At 38.2% G+C, this 23412-nt stretch overlaps 1 protein-coding gene across 2 annotated transcripts in view; it reads left to right on the forward strand.

The window, feature by feature from the left end:
- LOC133559489 (homeobox protein Meis1) overlaps positions 1-23412 on the forward strand; it is a 232265-nt gene that overhangs the window by 196189 nt on the left and 12664 nt on the right. Inside the window, exons 10-12 of one of the 2 annotated variants that reach the window (XM_061911307.1) lie at positions 15214-15281; positions 19151-19273; positions 19630-19736. In XM_061911307.1, coding sequence (XP_061767291.1) covers positions 15214-15281; positions 19151-19273; positions 19630-19688 — 250 coding nt within the window. In that variant the 3' untranslated portion in view covers positions 19689-19736. The remainder of the gene's footprint in view (positions 1-15213; positions 15282-19150; positions 19274-19629; positions 19737-23412) is intronic. The other variant, XM_061911306.1, reaches the window with a different exon arrangement.

A 23412-nucleotide genomic window follows, 5' to 3' on the forward strand; every position in this document is an offset into this window, starting at 1 on the left:
GTTTTTTAGCTATTTTGTTCGTAAACACCTCGGAGTCATTTATTTTAGTATTCGGCACATGTTAACTGTTAGCATGCTAATGTTACATTCTGGTTTTTATTTTAGGAAGTGTAGCAAAGCCTTTAAAACATATATAAATAAACAATTCTTTAAACTTTCTCCGCGTTCAACCGATTTAAAGCATTTTAAAGTCAAACTGCTCCTTGCTAACTTGAGTCAATTGCTAATACTAGCATTGTAGCTTTTTATTAAGTGAATTATATTTATATAGCGCTTTTCTCTAGTGACTCAAAGTGCTTTTTACACAGTGAAACCCGATATATAAGTTACAATTAAACCAGTGTGGGTGGCACTGGGAACCGACGGGTAAAGTGTCTTTCCCAAGGACACAACGGCAGGGATTAGGATGGCGGAAGCGGGGATCAAACCTGGAACCCTCAAGTTGCTGGCAGGGCCGCTCTACCGACTGAGCTATACTGCGCTATTTTGCTAATAAACACTCTAGGGTCATATATTTTGGTACTTGACACAGGTTCACAGTTAACATACTGATGTTGGCATTCTAGCTTTTATTTTAAGACGTGTAGTGAAGCCTTTTATTTTATTTTTTTGCAAATCTGTCAATATAGTAAAGACTTTTGCATACTAGGGGAACTTTAAAAAAATAGCTGAATGAGCAGTTTTTTGCTGTCCATGTCTGTCAAAGTTTTGCATGCATATATTTGTACTGTTTACTATTTGTGTGTGTCTAGTAGGGTTGTCCCGATCCGATATTTGGATCGGATCGGCCGCCGATATTTGCCAAAAAATGCGTATTGGCAAGGCATGGGAAAATGCCGATCCATATCCAGTTTTTTAAAAAAACTCCGGTCCGTGTTTTCCAACGCACACATTTAAATAATACATTCCACTCTTCTGCTGCTCCCTAAACTCTGTTCCGCATTTTCCAGCACATCTTCAAAACACCTAAAGGTCTGCGTTCTAACCGTTCAGACGCCCGTGTGAATTAAAAGTTACGGTAAAAATGTCAGCTGTGTGGGATTATTTTACCCTACAAAACGAAAAAGATGAAGAGGCGGAGTGCAAAACATGCCACAATTAAGTCAAGCGTGGTGGTAAAGTTGTAAGACATTTTAATGACTCTTGCGAGTGAGAGGCTTTTTAGCACTCATTGATGAACACAGGAGCAGGCTGAGACCTGAGCATCTTGAAGTGCTCGTCTTTGTTAGAAATAATCTCCCCATTATGCTTGGACTTGAATTGTTTGTCCCCCCCCCTGACTGGGGCAAACAATTGAAGGGAGTGTGTAGATATATATTTTTTTTAAGTTTACACTTGTTCAAAAGCAAGTATTGATGCTGAGTTATAGACATTTTATCCCACTCAGGTTGTTTGTGTGTTTTGCTTTTTTAAATAATGTTTACAGCATTATTTGCACTTTATACTGTTCACTTTTTTACTGTTTAATGATGCCATTTCTGTTTGTCATGTAGAATTTTTGATATTTTGTGTTTATTATCCTTGAATACCAACTATTGTGTATTATTCAAACTCACCTAATTCAGCTGGCTAGTTGTTATCAAGAGTACTAAAATCATTTTCAGCATGAATCTGACAACTAAGTAGGCTAAATAACTTTAAACTTTAATACATGCTCGGATAGGCCAGTATCGGTATCAGATCGGTAGTCCAAAAACAATATCAGATCGGAAGTGCAAAAACCTGTATCGTGACAGCCTTAGTGTTTAGTAAATCCCATCCTGTTTTGCCGTCAACTCATATTTTCCCAGGGATTAGCCGTGATCGTGCACCGGTTGTGCGTTAACAGGATTGTCAGTCCTGTCACATCTTTCTTTCGGCGTTAATCACTTCTCTCTGCAAAAGTTAGCCGGCGCGGCGGTTTAGTGTTACCTTGCGACACAGATGTGTGTTTGTGGGCGAGGCGTTAATTGCAGTTGAGGAGCAAAACAATCCGCTTTGGCCGCGCACTGACAACCTGATGATAAGCTCCGCCACGTCCGCCGCCTTCTCGGTGGCGCTCCTGAATCACCTTGATTGGCAGCCGCCGGCGCTGCCTGGTTAGCGGCGTTATTTGCGGCCCAGATTTTGAATATGCATCACGCACGGAAATAGGCTAAGACCTGCTCAGTGTCTGTGTGTGTGTGTGTGTGTGTGTGTGTGTGTGTGTGTGTGTGTGTGTGTGTTTGTGTGTGTGTGTGTGTGTGTGTGTGTGTGTTTGTGTGTGTGTCTCTCAAATCCGCCTGCCAGCAGAGTCACCTTTTGTACATCCAATCTGCATCTTTCCACCGCTCGTTATTAAATTACCTCCTGATTGGTCACACGCTGAAGGCAGCTGATGAAAAAGACAATTTCTTGCTTTTAATTGGCCATTTCACGTGCGGCGAGCGTACACCTGTGCGTGTCGCGCCGACAATAGGACACCGGCGGTCTCGATCCGTTCCGGTCTGCGGCGAGCGGTTCCGGACCGTGGAGGCGGACACGAGCGAGTCGTCTGTTCCAGGGTCCAACTGTGGCCGGCATAAAACGACAAAAGCACTACACACTCGCAGTAGGGATGAGGAAAGTTTATTAGCTTTGCAATGCTGTCCGCTGAAAATGATGGAAAGTGCGGCTCTGCATGATCAAATAAGTTGCCATAGACACTTTTTTAAATATTCAACACTGGAGGCTAAAGTGGATAGTGGAAACCCACTCATTCCCCAAATGTGTCACGTTTCATGTGTCAGGTAAACTGTGATGAATGGGGCCATACCAATCCCCTTCCTGCTGTATGGAGTCGACTCTTAACTTTGTGTGACTTGCTTAGTGATGTAATCATGTAAAAATCATTGTTATCACGGTGTTGTGGCGCACTGACATCTTTTTATAGAGTTGTATTTTTTTTCTAAATAACTAAAACAAAATAGAAACTAGGGATGTCGATAAATGCTTTAAAACAGGGGTCATCAACGCGGTGCCCGCAGGCACCAGGTCGCCCGTAAAGACCAGATGAGTCGCTCGCTGGCCTGTTCTAAAAATAGTTCAAATAGCAGCACTTACCAGTGAGCTGCCTCTATTTTTTGAATTGTATTTATTTACTAGCAAGCTGGTCTCGCTTTGCTCAACATTTTTAATTCTAAGAGAGACAAAACTCAAATAGAATTTGAAAATCTAAGAAAATACTTTAAAGACTTGGTCTTCACTTGTTTAAATAAATTCATTTATTTTTTTACTTTGCTTCTTATAACTTTCAGAAAGACAATTTTAGAGAAATAAATACAACCTTAAAAATGATTTTAGGATTTTTAAACACATGTACCTTTTTACCTTTTAAATTCCTTCCTATTCTTTCCTGACAATTTAAATCAATGGTCAAGTATTTTCTTTTTTATTGTAAAGAATGATAAATACATTTTAATTTAATTCTTCATTTTAGCTTTTGTTTTTTCGACGAAGAATCTTTGTGAAATATTTCTTCAAACTTATTATGTTTAAAATTCCCAAAAAATGTTCTGGCAAATCTAGAAAATCTGTAGAATTAAATGTAAATCGTATTTCAAAGTTTTTTGAATTTCTTTTAAAAATTTTGTTCTGGAAAATCTAGAAGAAATAATGATTTTTCTTTGTTAGAAATATAGCTTGGTTCAATTTGTTATATATTCTAACAAAGTGCAGATTGGATTTTAACCTATTTAAAACATGTCATCAACATTCTAAAAATAATCTTAATCAGGAAAAATGACTAATGAGGTTCCATAAGTTATTTTTTAATTTTTTCAAAAAGATTCAAATTAGCTAGTTTTTCTCTTCTTTTTTCAATTGAATTTTGAATTTTAAAGAGTGGAAATTGAAGATAAACTATGTTTCAAAATTTCATTTTCATTTTTTTTGTGTTTTGTCCTCTTTTAAACCGTTCAATTAAGTGTTTTTTTCATCATTTATTCAATACAAAAATCCTTCCGTAAAAGGAAAAAAAATGTACGACGGAATGACGGACAGAAATACCAATTCTTATATATATATATATATATATATATGTTTCTATATATATTTATTGTGAGAAATCATTAAGATGATCAGTGTTTCCACAAAGATAAATATCATAAATTATTAATAATAACATAGAGTTAAAGGTAAATTGAGCAAATTGGCTATTTCTGGCAATTTATTTAAGTGTGTATCAAACTGGTAGCCCTTCACATTAATCAGTACCCAAGAAGTAGCTCTTGGTTTCAAAAAGGTCTGTGACCCCTGTTTTAAAATATAATATCGGTTATTATAATATCGTTATCAGTCTGAAAAACTGTGTACACGAATGTAGGTAGAGGTACTAAATGGCACTGCCTTTGCGTGCCGGCCCAGTCACATAATATCTACGGCTTTTCACAGACACAAGTGAATGCAACGCATACTTGGTCAACAGCCATACAGGTCACACTGAGGGTGGCCGTATAAGCAACTTTAACACTGTTACAAATATGCACCACACTGTGAACCCACACCAAACAAGAATGACAAACACATTTCGGGAGAACATCTGCACCGTAACACAACATAAACACAACAGAACCAATACCAAGAATCCGTTGCTGCACTTCTGGGAAGCCTCAATATACACCCTTCTCAACCTCCTCATGCTCTCTCAGGGAGAGCATGTCCCAAATTCCAAACTCCTGTTTTGAGGAATGTTAAAAAAAAAACAATGCACTTTGTGACTTCAATAATAAATATGGCCGTGCCATGTCTGCATTTTTTTTTCCATACCTTGAGTTGATTTATTTTTGGAAAACCTTGTTACATTGTTTAATGCAGGGGTGCCCATTACGTCGATCGTGACCCGGAGGGTGTGTCAGTCGATCTCAAGCCAGGCATTAAAAAATATACATAAAAATGAGCAATCATCAATCATACCAAGACTTCACTTTCGTCAGTTGTTTGACATTCTCGGCACCCGAGGATCTTGTGAGATGACGCTGGCTGCTGCAAGCTCATATTTAAGAAAAAAATCACTAACAGGGCGGACGCAGAGAAACACATTTTATTTCTAGAGACTCCGTACCTACTGTCAAAACTCTAAAGACCGACTGCACAGTTCCTGTCTTCACCATAAAAGACCTGTTTCATCCTGCCTGTGCTAACAAAATAAGAGTCTCAGAAAGCTAGCGTGCATAAGCTAGCAAGCTACGGAGTTTGATGCCAATGTATTTCTCCCCCGCCCTCAGCGACCGCTTTCTCACTTGCTTGCCCACCCGCACACTCACTGACGTCACTCACCTGCTGCCAGACATTAAAAGGGCCACACACATATGCTACTCTCATAAAGTGTTTAAAAACGAGTATGCAAGTTGGACAAATGAGATGCCAAATCCAACCACTTTCATGTGGTATTGGACAGAAAGGAGGACTTTTTTTTTCCTCTATTTGAAAATGCGGACGTTATCAGCACCACTGTCTAATTCCAATCAATGCAAGTCATCAGAATCAAATACACCAACTTATATTCTTATCTTCATGAAAGAAAGGAATCTATGTGTGTTAAACATGCTTGTATTATCATTAAACACCATTAACCTGTTAACAAAAATGTCTCTTTCATAAATACATAAATATAAATTATAAATAGGAATGAGGTAGATCTCCTCGACTTGGTCAATTGAAAAGTAGCTCACCTGCAGAAAAAGTGTGAGCGACCCTGGTTTAATGCATCCAGCGAGGCATCCCAACAAAATTAGGCATAATAATATGTTAATTCCACGACTGTACATATCAGTATCGGTTGATATCTGAATCGGTAATTGAGAGTTGGGCAATATTGGAATATCGGATATTGGCAAAAAAGCCGTTATTGGACATCTCTAATAGAAATGCAATAGACTTTCTTGGCAGAGGAAACGTCAAATATTGTTCTGGCTTCAATAAATGCAAAAATTGGGTGTTCAGTTCGCTTCGATTCTGGGTTATGTGACATCACTTCCTGTTTCTAGATCGACAGCTTTGTTCTAAGACAGCACATTCTCATTCTTCATGTTTAATGTTAATATTTAAGTAGCTTAGACAATAACATGCGTTTTTGATTAGAGTATGACGTTAATGTTTCTTGTTTTCATGTTAGTGTTTAGGTCAGCTCGCAGGGTAACACGAGTCGACCTATAATTTTTTCAAATTATATTCTTTCCAAGATGGTGGCGCCCGGACGATCTATTGCGTCATCTATGTTGCTGCTCCTCGATCTTAGCGCTGCTTTCGATACCGTCGATCATAATATTTTATTAGAACGTATCAAAACACGAATTGGTATGTCAGACTTAGCCCTGTCTTGGTTTAACTCTTATCTTACTGATAGGATGCAGTGTGTCTCCCATAACAATGTGACCTCGGACTACGTTAAGGTAACGTGTGGAGTTCCCCAGGGTTCGGTCCTTGGCCCTGCACTCTTCAGCATCTACATGCTGCCGCTAGGTGACATCATACGCAAATACGGTGTTAGCTTTCACTGTTATGCTGATGACACCCAACTCTACATGCCCCTAAAGCTGACCAACACGCCGGATTGTAGTCAGTTGGAGGCGTGTCTTAATGAAATTAAACAATGGATGTCCGCTAACTTTTTGCAACTCGACGCCAAAAAAACGGAAATGCTGATTATCGGTCCTGCTAGACACCGAACTCTATTTAATAATACAACTCTAACATTTGACAACCAAACAATTAAACAAGGCGACACGGTAAAGAATCTGGGTATTATCTTCGACCCAACTCTCTCCTTTGAGGCACACATTAAAAGCGTTACTAACACGGCCTTCTTTCATCTCCGTAATATCGCTAAAATTCGCTCCATTCTGTCCACTAAAGACGCTGAGATCATTATCCATGCGTTTGTTACGTCTCGCCTCGACTACTGTAACGTATTATTTTCGGGTCTCCCCATGTCTAGCATTAAAAGATTACAGTTGGTACAAAATGCGGCTGCTAGACTTTTGACAAGAACAAGAAAGTTTGATCACATTACGCCTGTACTGGCTCACCTGCACTGGCTTCCTGTGCACTTAAGATGTGACTTTAAGGTTTTACTACTTACGTATAAAGTACTACACGGTCTAGCTCCATCCTATCTTGCCGATTGTATTGTACCATATGTCCCGGCAAGAAATCTGCGTTCAAAGGACTCCGGCTTGTTAGTGATTCCCAAAGCCCAAAAAAAGTCTGCGGGCTATAGAGCGTTTTCCGTTCGGGCTCCAGTACTCTGGAATGCCCTCCCGGTAACAGTTCGAGATGCCACCTCAGTAGAAGCATTTAAGTCTCACCTTAAAACTCATTTGTATACTCTAGCCTTTAAATAGACTCCCTTTTTAGACCAGTTGATCTGCCGTTTCTTTTCTTTTTCTTCTATGTCCCACTCTCCCTTCTGGAGGGGGTCCGGTCCGATCCGGTGGCCATGTACTGCTTGCCTGTGTATCGGCTGGGGACATCTCTGCGATGCTGATCCGCTTCCGCTTGGGATGGTTTCCTGCTGGCTCCGCTGTGAACGGGACTCTCGCTGCTGTGTTGGATCCGCTTTGGACTGGACTCTCGCGACTGTGTTGGATCCATTGTGGATTGAACTTTCACAGTATCATGTTAGACCCGCTCGACATCCATTGCTTTCCTCCTCTCTAAGGTTCTCATAGTCATCATTGTCACCGACGTCCCACTGGGTGTGAGTTTTCCTTGCCCTTATGTGGGCCTACCGAGGATGTCGTGGTGGTTTGTGCAGCCCTTTGAGACACTAGTGATTTAGGGCTATATAAGTAAACATTGATTGATTGATTGAAATTATTAATTAAAAAGATCCGTTAACATACATTTATCAGCCCCTTTTTTCAAAGAAAACCCTTTTTTTTTATGGAAAATGTCACATTTGGAACACATTGTGATGCGCGTTGAGTCACCTCAAGATGCACGAGGACCAGGACAAGCAGGGATTGCAGGTAGGAGCTTGATTTAATACAACAAATAAAAGAAGTAGCGCTAAACTTAGCATAGAGTCCAAAGAGTCCAAATAGACGTGCCGAGCTCACACAAAGCTAAGACGAGACTTACCAATAGTAAAGACATAAAATATACCAACGTGAATGTTGCGCGAAGCAAACAACGAACCAAGACTTAACAATGGGAGAAGGCAGGCTTAAACACAAGGAGACAGTAATTATAAACAGGTGTGTGTCAAAAAACCAGTGCAGGTGGAACAAATGAGAAACCATGTTAACAAGACAAAACAAGGAAGTGCACAAACCAGGAATCGGAAGAGTCCAAAAATAATCAGGAAACACAAAAGGACTCAAAAACTAAAACAATGTATGATCCAGGCGGCGGATCATAACAGAAAAAACACAAAATATGCAATATTTTTCCCAAAACATTTTTCAAAATGGAATATTTGATGTAATGTAATAGGAGCAAGCATTTACTTTGATGTATAATTCTTTTCTTTTAATTATTACAGTTAAAAGAATTTAAATAAATCTGACTAATGGGGATCCAAAAGGGTCTCAGTCATTTAAGTGTTAGAGAATACGTCTATTATTATTTACTATCAACACCTGCATATTTCTGTCGTAAACATTTATTTATGCATTTATTTTGATGTATAATTTGTATTTTAATTATGACAGTTAATTATGGCAGAGGGGTTAGTGCGTCTGCCTCACAATACGAAGTTCCTGCAGTCCTGGGTTCAAATCCAGGCTCGGGATCTTTCTGTGTGGAGTTTGCATGTTCTCCCCGTGAAAGCGTGGTTTCCCTCCGGGTACTCCGGCTTCCTCCCACTTCCAAAGACATGCACTTGGGGATAGGTTGATTGGCAACACTAAATTGGCCCTAGTGTGTGAATGTGAGTGTGAATGTTGTCTGTCTATCTGTGTTGGCCCTGCGATGAGGTGGCGACTTGTCCAGGGTGTACCCCGCCTTCCGCCCGATTGTAGCTGAGATAGGCGCCAGCGCCCCCCGCCACCCCGAAAGGGAATAAGCGGTAGAAAATGGATGGATGGGTGGACAGTTAAAAAAAGGGTAAGACGTTTTCGAATGGGGAAAGACGTTAATGTCTCTTATTTTCTTGTCAGATTTTAGGCTAGCTCGCAAAGTAACACGAGTCGACTCCTAAATGTGTTGAGTTATTAATAACATTTTGAAGTGTCAGCTTTTTTTGTTCATTTTAATTGAATATGCTAACACTCATCGTTTATGGTTTCGTCCCTCACCATGCTGCGGTCTCCCTTAGTGCTCATTTAGTTTGTGTTTCGATTGCAAAAAAGTTCCTGTTGTGGCCCCACACATGGAGCACATGTGTTGGTACGCAGCAAAGCGCCATCTTTCCAAACTAGCGCAGCTATTGTCGCATATAGTGCGCTTGGTTGCGTTGCCGCGGGCGGCGGGGGGACCAACGCTGCCATAAAAACGCCGGCCCTTTGGCCCCCGGGGGTCGTACTAAGGTGAAGTCTCGCTCCTCTTCCTCACCTCTCTTCTCACACGGCTTCTGCGCGTATTAACGGTCCCAGCAAGAGTGTCTGCACTCCTCCTCCTCCCATTCTGACGCTATTATGAGAGGCATTTTGTCCTTTGTTCCAGGCCCCATGGTGCACTGGGGGGAAGGGAGGGGGGTTTGTCCACTGTGATGGACCAGAGAGAAGATAAGAAGCCTTAAGAAAAGGTCAAGGAAAGAAACTACATCAGGGGTGTCCAAACTTTTTCCACTGAGGGCCCTACACTTAAAAATGAAAGGGTCTCAGCCATTTAAGTGTTAAAAAAAAAAGGTCCTGATTATTATATTAATTTTTTGTTTTAATTTCAACACCTAATTATCTACTACCCGTTACCAATCATTTTTTGTTGTCCCGTTTTTCAAAGAAAACCCGTTTTTTTTATTGGAAAAAATAACAAAATATGCACAAATTTTCCCCAAAACATTTTTCAAAATTTTTTATAAATATAAATAATAGTAATATAGGATGATTGGCAACACTAAAAATTGGCCCTAGTTTGTGAATGTGAGTGTGAATGTTTGTCTATCTGTGTTGGCCCTGCGATGAGGTGGCGACTTGTCCAGGGTGTACCCCGCCTTCCGCCCGATTGTAGCAGAGATAGGCGCCAGCGCCCCCTGCTACCCCAAAAAGGGAATAAGCGGTAGAAAATTGATGGGTGGATGGAAATAATAGTAATATGTATAAATAATTTGATTTATAATTGTATTTTAATTAATTAGTATTATGTATATAATTTATTTAATTTAATATATATTTTTTTCAAACAATTAATTGTATTTATTTTAATTATGGCAGTTAAAAAAAACTAAACAATCTTGACTAATGTTGTCGGGGTTCCAAAAGGGTTTTAGTCATTAAAGTATTGAAAAAAAAAAAAAAGTGATATATTGTTATTTTTTGCTATCAACACCTACTGTCGTAAGTTTTTTTTAACCCTTTTTTTACGGCAAAAACACAAAATATACAATGTTTTCCCCAAAACATTTTTCAAAATGGAATATTTCATGTAAACAATTATAACATCGATTTTGATTCATTATTAATTTTTGGGATTTAAATATTCTCAGTGTTGAAATATGTATTTTTTTAAATATGTTTTTATATTTTTCCTTCTTTTTTTTTTTCCAAAGAAAACCTGTTTTTTTATGGCAATAACACTAAATATACAATATTTTCCCCAAAACATTTTTCAAAATGGAATATTTAATGTGAAGTGATTGAAGCCCTAAATAGGTAAATAATTATAACAACATTGATTTTGATTCATTATTATTTTTTTGAAGTTTAAATACTCTCCCAAAAGGGTCCCAGTCATTAAAGTGTTGAAATATGTATTTTTTTTTTACTTCCAAAACTTAAGTTTTTTTTTCTTTCTTTTTTTTCCAAAGAAAACCTGTTTTTTATGTCAAAAAAACAAAATATAACAATTTTCCCCCAAAACATTTTTCAAAATGTAATATTTGATGTAAAGTAATTGGAGCCAGCATTTATTCCATCCATTTTCTACCGCTTATTCCCTTTCGGGGTCGCGGGGGGCGCTGGCGCCTATCTCAGCTACAATCGAGCGGAAGGCGGGGTACACCCTGGACAAGTCGCCACCTCATCGCAGGGCCAACACAGATAGACAGACAACATTCACACTCACATTCACACACTAGGGCCAATTTAGTGTTGCCAATCAACTTATCCCCAGGTGCATGTCTTTGTTGTATAATTATCTTATTTTGTTGTATAATTATTTTATTTTAATTAAGTATTATTATGTATATAATTCGTTTAATTTAAAAAATTTTTAAATGATTAATTGTATTTATTATGACAGTTAAAAAAACAAAAAAATCTGACTAATGTTCTCGGGGTTCCAAAAGGGTCTCAGTCATTAAAGTGTTAAAAAAATGTGGTATATATATATATATTTTTTTACTATCAACACATACATATCTATGTGGTAAAAGTTTTCTTTCCAAAGAAAACCTTGTTTTTATGGCAAAAACACAGAGGCAGAGGTGTGACTCAACAAGTATATTTAATATTTTTGGCCACTTTAACATTACACACAGTTTGTACAGTAACACTGTGTTTGAATATCAGAAAATAAAACACTGTACTTTAATCAAGTGGTTATTTGGCATACCAATGTTTGGGAATCAATGCAACTTCAGATCTATTCGTTATTGAAAAAAAAATCTTAATGGTTTTTTGGAGCCTTAAAGTCAATATTGCATAATTTTCTCGTTACACCATTTTTTTTACATGTTTTTTTTGTAAAATATTTGAAATATATTTTAAAATGTTTTTTTTTAAATATATTCATAATTTTTTTATTTTATTTTTTTTGTAAAATATTTGAAATATATATTGTAAAATATTTTTGTAAAATATTTGAAATTAATTTTTAAAATGTTTTTTTAATTTTTTTTAGTAAAATATTATAAATATATTTTTTAAATGTTTTTTTAATGTTTTTCTGTAAAATATTTGAAATATATTTTTGAAAGTTTTTTTTTTGTTTTTCTGAAACCAAAAGGGACATGTGGTAGTAAATGGATGGATGGAAAATATTAGAAATATATTGTTAAAATGTATTTTTAAAATGTTTTATGTAAAATATTTCAGATATATTTTTAAAATGTTTTATTTAATGTTTTTTGTAAAATATTTAAAATATATTTTTAAATGTTTTTTGTGTTTTTTTGTAAAAGATTTGAAATATATTTAGAATTTTTTTTTAAATATTTTTTATATTTTTTTTGTAAAATATTTTTAAAATATATTAAATATATTTTCAAAATGTTTTTGTTTTTTTAATGTTTTTGTTTAAATATTTTAAATATATCTTTAAAATGTTTTTTTTATGTTTTTTGTAAAATATTTGAACAATATTTTCAAAATGTTTTTTTAATATTGTAAAATATTTGAAATGTATTTTTACATTTTTTTTTCGTTTTTTGTAAGATATTTGAAATATATTTTTAAAATGTCGTTTTTTTAATGTTGTAAAATATTTGAAATATATTTTTTAAATGTTTTGTTTTTGTAAAATATTTGAAATGTACTATTAAAATATGTTTTAATGTTGTTTGTAAAATATTTGAAATATATATTTAAAATAGTTTTTGTACATTTTTTTTAATTTTTTTTTTTTTATATTTGTAAAATATATGAAATATATTTAAAAAATGACAATAAAAAATTACCCGTATTTTATACCACCCTGAACTCCATGCATGAAAACAGCAGGCCTAACATGCACTCTAAAAACAGCCACTTTTCCTAAGGAGTTCTGTATGGAGGAGCCGCACCGACCACACCGTAAAGCTGCAATCTGCGAGCTTGACTTTCTAAGAAGTCCTCCTCCTTCCGCCACAGCGGCTTCCTTCTTAGGTCGGAATATTTCTAAATATAAAAAATAAATTAAAAAAAAAGGAAATATATATTAAGAGGTCAACAGTTAGCCGGCGCTGGCCCCCAGTTAACCCCGCGGGAGGAGAGGAGTCGGTGGAATGCTCCTCCCCTCCTGCTCGCCCATATCTCCCCCAGCAAAACAGGCCCGCCAGGGAGGAGGGGCGGAGGAAAAGGGGGTGATAAAACTCCAGACGTTCCCTCATTTGATGGTGTTCTGCCATGTCGGTGCATTCTCGCATTCCTCCCCACACCAAACACTCCCCCCTTCCCAAAATTAGCCACGACAAAAAAAAAAGATTCCATCGTTTGAGTGTAACAAAAGCAAAAAGACTAATACTTGTGCTCTCTGTGAATTACAATCAACAACTGAATTTTTTTGGAGTTGTCGCAAAGAAAAAAGGCTAAATAAATGCGGTTTGAATGTGAAAGGGTTTAGAAAACAAGTGCGGTTCGTTCAGGGGCAAGTGTCCTTTTGTCCTCCTCCTCCTGACCCCCTTAAACGCTCCTTTTCTGGAGGAGGTGCCGCAGCTTGAGGACTTTAGTTTCCTCAGTGAGGCCTTTTCTCCCACATGAAACACAAGAGGCCAGCAGCAGGAACACATAAATCACCTCGCACAATCCCCCAGAGCCCTCTCTCCTCGGGGTCACCGCAGGTCAAAGGGTGGCTTCACAAGGGGGTCCAGCCCAGTCAGGCCCGTGTGTGTGTGTGTGTGTGTGTGTGTGTGTGTGTGTGTGTGTGTGTGTGTGTGTGTGTGAGACATTGAAATGTGTGTGTGCTTTTATTAGAAGTTGTGTAGGCATCATTGTCTCCTTTAACCAGGGGTCTCCAAACCTTTTGACTTGGGGGCCACATTGGGCTAAAACATTTGGCCGGCGGGACATAAAGCAACAATATATACTGTACAAATATACACATAAACACAAATATATAGCCTGTTATATATATATATATATATATATATATATATATATATATATATATATGTGTGTGTGCGTGTATGTATATAATATGTGTGTGCATGTGTATATACATATATGTATATACATATATGTATATACATATGTATATATATTTATATGTGTGTGTGTGTGTGTGTGTGCGTGTGTGTGTGTGTGTATGTGTGTGAGACATTGAAATGTGTGTGTGCTTTTATTAGAAGTTGTGTAGGCATCATTGTCTCTTTAACCAGGGGTCTCCAAACCTTTTGACTTGGGGGCCACATTGGGCTAAAACATTTGGCCGGCGGGATATAAAGCAACAATATATACTTTACAAATATACACATAAACACAAATATATAGCCTGTTCATATATATATATATATATATATATATATATATATATATATATATATATATATATATATATATATATATATATATATATATATATATGTGTATGTATATGTATATGTGTGTGTGTATGTGTATATTTATATACATTTGTATGTATGTATATAAGTTATTTGTATATGTGTGTATCAAACTATATTTGTATGTATGTGTATGTATGCATATATGTGTATATGTATGTATGCAAATATATATATATTTGTGTGTGTGTACAAATGTGTGTGCATATGTGTGTACATATGTATGCATATATGTGTGTACATATGTACGCATATAGGTGTGTACTTATGTATGCATATATGTGTTTTCATTTGCATGCATATATGTTTGTTCATATTGTGTGTAAATATGTATTTATGTGTGTCTGTATATATGTGTGTATATTTATGGGTATGTATGTATATAGGTATAGTTGTATATATGTGTATGTATGTATATATGTGTATATGTTTGTATGTATAAATGTATATATGTATGTATATATGTGTATATGTTTCATTTAAAAAGGTTTTCCTTTAGGGGACTTGTTTTTTGGTCCCCATACCGTCCAAGGTCCCCTAATGGTGACTGTGTAAACAGAGCGATGTCCCCACTAAGTCAGCATTACCAGAACACACACACACGAGTGTGTTTTTAAGTAGTCTAATACAGGATTTGTAAATGTTACATTTCTGTTCCGGTCACGTGTCATTTAAAAAGGTTTCCCTTTAGGGTACCTTTTTTTTGGTCCCCATACCGTCAGAAGTCCCCTAAAGGTGACTGTGTAAACAGAGCGATGTCCCCACTAAGTCAGCATTACCAGAACACACACACACGAGTGTGTTTTTAAGCAGTCTGATACAGGATTTGTAAATGTTACATTTCTGTTCCGGTCACATGTGTAGAAGAAACCCCTCTTGTACTAACAAAACCATTTTTCGTCTCTCTTTCCCTGCAGGTTCATCAACGCCAGGAGGAGAATAGTCCAGCCGATGATCGACCAGTCCAACCGTGCAGGCAAGTCCCGTCAAACACACGCCTTACACACTCCACACGCCGTTTTGTTTCAGCCATGTTGTCTCCCCCCTCCCCTCTGTGACCGTTGCTTGGCTTTTTGGGTCCTGACCATTTTTATTTTTTTACCTACCATTTGGGGCTGTTTTAGGGAGCCCCTCCAACCTCACCCTGCTCCACCCCTTCGGGTGCACAGCTAGGTTCGGACCGCCGTAAAGTTTATTACCTGTAATAGGGGTCACAGGTCGGGGTGGTATTAGGGGCGCAGTAAAGTTCAAAGGCATTCATTCTTGCTTTTGCTCGAGTGACCCCCGAGCGGCCTAAATGGAAGCTAAGTGGATTTCTATGAGGGCGCAACAATGGAGGCAGAGGCTATCGAGTTTCACTTATCGCCCGGCGCACTCGCCAATTTACGACATGCCGGACTTTGCGTTCTCTGTGCAGGTGTTTACATTTTTGCATAGCAGCGCCACGCTCGTTAGCAGGCAGCTTCCTCGTTAGGGTCACACAGAGCTGAAAACTGCATCACTTGTTATGACCTAGGGAAAATAGGGAGAAAAATACATGAAATTTAAATTTTTTTATTTCAAATGTAACTTTCCTCTGATAATAATCCACTCGGCTATCGAGGCAGAAAGGAAATGTCAACACAAGCATGGAAAACACTATGTCAACAAACTAGTAAAATTACATTGAATAATTAACAATAAGCTCTTAAAATGAAGGTGAAAAAATAAGGAATATGTTAAAAATGCTTAATAAAGTGAAATAAAATAGTGCAAAGTGTGAAAATGTAAACACAGAGAAACCGGAGAACTGTTTTCTGCAGGTTTAGTGTCAGGAAGTTACAGCTGTGCTATAAAGGGTGAGCACAGCTAAGGTGGTGTGGTGAGGATGAGCGCCTTGCATCATTTACAGACCACATTGGTCTGACTACGGTCTGTTTCGAAGGAAAAAAAAAACATAAAGGTGCCATGCTGTCTTGGTGACTTTTTCTCTTTTTATTCAAAATGTCTTAATTTTGACTTTCTCTTCTCACTCCATGCAAAGAATCAACCACTAGACAATAAAATGTTGATACTGTTTGTTCATGCAACCAACCTGGCTTCGCAACTTCCGGTTTCTTCTGATGAAGAACAAAAAATTATCAGATTTTTATTCCTACGTAATTCTATTCTTGATATCGATGACATGTCCATCGCGATACTGTATAAATTGATGTTGTTTTATTAGCCAACTGCAGGGTGATACAAAAATTTTTTCGAACAGAAGTTCTAATTGTTCTAACAAAGTAACCAACAGCAGTCAATAGGAAAAAGACCATGAAAAATCTACTAAAACTATTATGTATGAACATACATATGTATACATGTATATGTACAGTATGCATTTGTATGTATATATTTATATATTTTCACAAGACTACTTCATCTCGACAGAACTGTTCCATGAGGGGTTCCCTCAATCATCAGGATGATTGAGGGAACTCCTCATGAAACAGTTCTGTCGAGATGAAGTAGTCTTGTGATTTTTCCCACACATACATATATACATATGGGCCCTGCGATGAGTTGTCGACTTGACCAGGGTGTACGCCGCCTTCCGCCCGATTGTTGCTGAGATAGGCACCAGCCCCGCGACCCCAAAGGGAATAAGCGGTAGAAAATGGATGGATGTATCTATATCTTATATATATATATATATATATATATATATATATATATATATATATATATATATATATTTATATATTTATATATCAATGTTATTATATGTTAGTATTTATATAGTCCTAAATCATGAGTGTCTCAAAGGGCTGCACAAGCCACAACGACATCATCGGTTCAAATCCCACATCAGGGCAAGGAAAAACTAGACCCAATTGGACAATGAGAAACCTTGGAGAGGACTGCAGATGTCGGGACACACCCCCTAGGGCAGGGGTGTCAAACTCAAATACAGAGTGGGCCAAAATTTTAAACGGAACAAAGCTAAGGTTGAACAAATTAACCTTTTAATAGGGACCCAAACAAGTTTTGCATTAAATATTGAACAAGCAAGGCTTATATAACTTTAGTGACATGCAAAATCCAGTTTCAAATAATAATAATAATAATAATGATAAAAATATCAATGGCATATCAAATAGAATTTAAATAAAAATTGTATGCCTTTTTTTCCTATTTGTAATCTTCTGAGGTAAATATGAATTTTTTTCCACAGGCTAATAATACATTTGAAAATAAAATAACAATAATGAATGAACCAAACATTCAAGCTTTGAAGTAGAAAGAGAAAATGCATGAATAAAACATTAATTATTGGTCAGTTTGCTGGAAGTTTCCCGGAAGAGTTAGTGCTGCAAGGGGTTCTGGGTATTTGTTCTGTTGTGTTACGGTGCGGATGTTCACCCGAAATGTGTTTGTCATTCTTGTTTGGTGTGGGTTCACAGTGTGGTGCATATTTGTAAAAGTGCTAAAGTTGCTTATACGGCCACCCTCAGTGTGACCGGTATGGCTGTTGACCAAGTATGCGTTGCATTCATTTGTGCGTGTGTGTGTGCGTGTGTGTGTGTGTGTGTGTGTGTGTGTGTGTGTGTGTGTGTGTGTGTGTGTGTGTGTGTGTGTGTGTGTGTGTGTGTGTGTGTGTGTGTGTGTGCGTGTGAGTGTGTGTGTGTGTGTGTGTGTACAAGCCACAAATATTATGTGACACGCTGTTAGTATGGAGGAAAAGCGGACGTGACGACAGGTTGTAGAGAACGCTAAAGGCAGTACCTTAAATGCACGCCCCCAATATAGTTGTCCAGGTGGAAATCGGTAGAAATTTGGGAGAATAGTTGCCCCGGGAGATTTTCGGGAGGGGCACTGAACTTCGGGAGTCTACCGGGAAAATTAGGAGGGTTGGCAAGTATGAGTATTAGCGGTGAATGCGGTGTTACAGCGGCACCGACGCTGTATAACACCGGTGGGTCAGCTCTAATGCTAAATTGATTTTGCCTCAAGGGCCAAATTAAATTACACGGCGGGCATGATTTGGCCCGCGGGCCAGAGTTTGACACCCATGCCCTAGGGCGACCGGTGCACTGGTCGTCAAGTGGATCTAACATAATATTGTGAGAGACCAGTCCATAGTGGATCTAACATAATAGGGAGTAAAAAGAAGAAGGAAAAAAAATATATATATATATCTTTCAAACTGGTCAAATTTGTTCAGAGTTTAAATAAAGATGTATTTATTTTTAAATCTCAGGCAAATTGATGCACTGTAAATCTAAAAACAATGTTAATTAAGATATTTGTTTTAAATTGATTTACATGTCTCTTTTTGTTTTCTGTAATGTTAAGTATAGAATGTTATGCAGAGGTGTACTTATAACAATCTTATAGACACATGATACTATTTATAGTTGTGGCAGAGAGGGGGCATGGGGGTGCACGGCAAACATAGGAATCACAAACATACTACATTTATGATTTATTATTATTATACAATACAATTAAAACGCATAAATGCTGAGTATTTAAATGGACTCGTGAAGTGTCCAAACATTCCCACCCCTCTTGGCCAAAATGTTGCTGTGCACATCTTTCTTGCATCGCTCATATTTGGGTTGTGGAGAAACATTCAGCTTTGTGACATTCAGGGTTTTTTCTGGAGCGACGGTAGTATTCTATAACTACGAGTGGACTAGTAAGTGCACGAGTGTGTATTACTGGCGCCCCTCAAAGGGTAGGGGGCGCTAGAGAGAGCGTGCAGCGTAGTAGTGACCTGGTAGTGTAGCACGTGTGAAACTCTGCAGGGTCTCACCGTGCTCTGCAGACTCGGCAATTGAGAGCCGCCCACAGAAGATCCCGCTTCGGCCACTGAGTCTTAATTAAAAGCACTAATTGACCACTCTGCCCCCCCCCCCACAGTAAGTCAAGGAGCGCCCTACAACCCAGATGGTCAGCCCATGGGGGGCTTCGTCATGGACGGCCAGCAGCACATGGGAATCAGACCACCTGGTAAGGCTTTTATTCTCTGCTTCTTGGCTGGGGTCCCCCTTATCCAGTCAGTCACCTGACACCAAGCCCCGCCCCTTTAGTCGACCAGGTGTGATCAGTCACAGCTGCACCACTCCTAGTGCCACCTCAGAAAACACCAATCTAAGGACCAACATTAAAGTGCAGTAGCGTAGTAGGCCTAGGTACTCACTAAAAACAAGGCCCAGGTTTTATTTAGTAACATTTTCGGACGTTAGATTGAACAGTAACACTGTGTTTGAATATAACAACTAGAAAGGTGGAGGATGCCCTGTGCGGTGCATCGTGGTGGTCTGCCAAGGTCGCTTACCGTCAATGTTTTGTCCCTCTTCTCTCAGGACCAATGGGCGGCATGGGTATGAACATGGGCATGGAAGGTCAGTGGCACTACATGTAGCCCCGCCCTCGCCCATCAGGGCCGACCAATCGCAACACGGAGGCGAGAGTAAGTATTTTATTTGCATTTTTTGTGTGCTACCACAATAACACCGCTTTGTAATGTCGTTAATCCATCCATCCATTTTCTACCGCTTATTCCCTTTTAGGGTTGCGAGGGGTGCTGGCGCCTATCTTAGCTAAGCATGTTATTAACACTTAATGACAGTTATTACCTTTTGGTGTTCAGCTTCTATGGCTTACCACACTTTTTCATATCCGTCAATTATTGGATAATTACTTGGATGAATATTAATTTTTGTTTTTCAATACGATACTGATATTTGAGGCTAGGGTATTGATACCGACATTGATCCAATACGATATCAGCAGGACTCATAAATGCTTGAATGGTAGAAAAGATTCGATCAATTTGATATTAGCCGCCAGAAATGGACTTATGATGTCTTTAAGTGAAGTGAGGGGATTTTTTTATTTTTTTTTTGGCACAGAAAGTTGACTGATGCGGACACGTTTGTTACTGGATACTTTCGAATATGCCTTGGAAAATTTGTACGTGTAAGTAATATGCAAGCATAATTATTTGGTGCTTGTTTATGTTGACAAATGTGCTGTTTTACACTGCAGTTTGTCCAGCTTGTGTGCTATTGTGTGCTTAGCTGTTGTGTAGCTGCTCGCTCCCAGTTGCCTATAGGACTGCTTGTATTGGAGCGCTTTTACCTGAGAAAAGCTGTTGTACAGGTAGTGATGTGTGATACCACTGATTATCTCTCGATACCACCGAACTGGTATCGGCAATACCGCTCCGATACTGATACTTTCTGCAAATATACGTGTCTACAAAAATTTAAAAAGTTTTGTATTTTCCATAAATACCATGACTATCTTAAATAAAACAACAGTAAAATGTGAGAAAAAAAGCTGAAAGGTTTTAATCAATAATAATAATACATTTAGTAACACAACGTTTTTTCTTTAAGTATAAATGATATCTGTTTTTAGCATTATTTATAAAAATAAAAATATATCAAAATAGACCAGGCATAGTTTGACTTTTTAGTATGCAGCCCTTGTTGAAAAAGGTTCAGACGCACCCGATCTAAAATAATAGAAATCTCTCAAATTAAAAACACTTGAAATATAAATAAAGATTAAGTTAATAAAGAAAAACAATTTATATAAATATAAATAAATTGTAAGTTAGGTAATTATAATAATAATTTATGAATCAATAAGGTAAATATTAGCCTCAAAATAGAAATAAAATATATAGTTAGTTGTAATAATTATAATAATATATGAATTAGTGAAATAAAATATACTTTAAGTATAAGTTAGTTAATCAATAGATAAAATACTAAATTATGACTTAATTTGAAAATATCAAAAGTTCTTTGAACAAAAACAAAATGTACTTAAAATACAAAGTTTTAGTTAGTTAATGAAAAAACAAAAAACTTATGAATTAATTTGAAAATAGTCAAAGCTCTCAAAATAAAAATGAAATATACTTCAAATATAAACAGAGTTTAAGTTAGCTAATTAGTGAAGTGAATTACATTTATATAGCGCTTTTCTCTAGTGACTCAAAGCGCTTTACATAGTGAAACCCAATATCTAAGTTACATTTAAACCAGTGTGGGTGGCACTGAGAGCAGGTGGGTAAAGTGTCTTGCCCAAGGACACAACGGCAGTGACTAGGATGGCGGAAGTGGGAATCGAACCTGCAACCCTCAAGTTGCTGGCACGGCCGCTCTACCAACCGAGCTATGTATTTTTAATAAAACTAACTTTTGAAATAGCTGGAAAAATAATAGAAACTCTCTAAATAAAAATAAAATACACCTTCAATACAAGCAAAGTTTAGTAAGTTCCTTTATTAAAATATAAAATAATACTAACTTGTGAATTAAATAGAAAAAATACAACAACCATAAAAAACACTGTTAAATGTGCAACTGAACATTAATATTTTTGTACCGGCAGAATTTTAACACACTTGCTTATGCAGTCACACAATTATTATTCCAAGAAAATCTCAAAATAATAATAATAACATACTTTATCACCCACACTGACATATCTCCTTTTTAAAATAAAATAAAAAATACTAATACGGCCGTCGCATACTTGGACTTTCCAGCGTGCGGCCCCTTATGGAAAATGTTTGGACACACTTGAACTAAAGTATCGATAATAGAGCATGACGATCTGGTATCGGCGGTATCAATATTTCCGTATCGCTCCGCACACCAGCAGTATCAGTTCATAGTGTTAGGTGTGATCAATCAACCTGACGTGTTATTGTTCATCTTATTCATATGTAGTTATTACTTGGTGGGCACAGGGGTGGTTGCTTTTGTGTGTACGACATCGCCATGGCAACAACATCCCCCCTTCCCCCTCCCCTATACACCCATTTTTGTCCAGTACACATCAAACATTCCCCCACTTGTTCTCAGTAGGTCAATTTCCTGCCTCACACTAACCCATTTTTTTTCTTTTTTTAATTCTTACCTTATCTCTCCCCCGTCATAAAAGCCCCTCCCACACGGTTCTTGGACGTAACACGGTGTAGCAGACGGGGCGGCCAGTGGGTCGGTGTGTGGGCGTGTACTGTACGTGTATATGAGCAATTTCCTGATATCGTCTTTTGTGGCGTGTGTGTGCGAGTATGGTAATAGGATTACTCCTGGCGCAGGGAGGGGACGCCAAATGGAGGAGGTAGCCAGCAGGGTATGCAGCTTAGCAGGGCCTAATTGACGAGATCCAAATTAAATATGCCATCAGCGGAGGTGTGACCAATGCATTTGACTTATTCAGTTTACCAAAATAGAGACCATTAACCCTCCAGTGTGTGTGTGTAGTAAAATAATATTCAAATACACACACACGCCGACCCTTGTTTCCTACGCCAAATATCCTGCAAGCACGACAAAGACGGGAAAAACGTCCAAACGAATGTCATCGTTAGGGAAGTTGTTACGGAAACACTGCAAGTGTGTATGTGTGTATGTGTGTGTGTGTGTGTGTGTGTGTGTGTGTGTGTGTGTGTGTGTGTGTGTGTGTGTGTGTGTGTAAACACGAGGGCTGGCTGCCCGCGTCCGAGCCGCCTCCTTCCAGCAGCTGCTCGCCTTCCCAGCAGACCTCGCTTTAAACAGCCTCAATTTGCCTGCTGAATCCTGTAATTGGGCCACCAGAGGAATCCTCCGTGAGACGAGCGGGGACGCGGCGGCGAGGGCGGGGAGTAAATGACAAAAAAAAAAAAAAAAGGAGGGGCCGAGGGAAGAAGGAAAGGAGGTGAGGAGTGTCCTTAGGTCTTCATCAGCTGGCGTGCAGGAGATGCGAGTTTTCCTTCCTTCTGTCTTTTTGAGGTCAATGATAGCTTTTGTTTTTTGAGTGGCGGTGGAGGGGGGCGGGGCTTGTTTGATTGAGAGAGTAAAAGTTCATTATTTATTATTCTTCCTCCTCGTGGTCATCATGGAGTGGTCACATGGCAACATTAGCCAATTAGTGCTGAGCGTGATCGAACAATGCACCTGTCAGCACACACGAAGCCTTTAAATGACTCTCTCGTGACCTGTGACCCCGTTTCCTTCTCGCCCGCCTTTGTACTAACTGTACTTGGATTTGCTCCAAAGCGAAAGACACGAGTGGCAATTGGTCAAATTGCGCACCTGTGCCGTGTTGACCGTGCTGTTAATGTACCGGCGGCGCGGTCGGCA

This window comes from Nerophis ophidion, linkage group LG09 (genome assembly GCF_033978795.1).
Source record: "Nerophis ophidion isolate RoL-2023_Sa linkage group LG09, RoL_Noph_v1.0, whole genome shotgun sequence".
Classification (NCBI taxonomy): domain Eukaryota; kingdom Metazoa; phylum Chordata; class Actinopteri; order Syngnathiformes; family Syngnathidae; genus Nerophis; species Nerophis ophidion.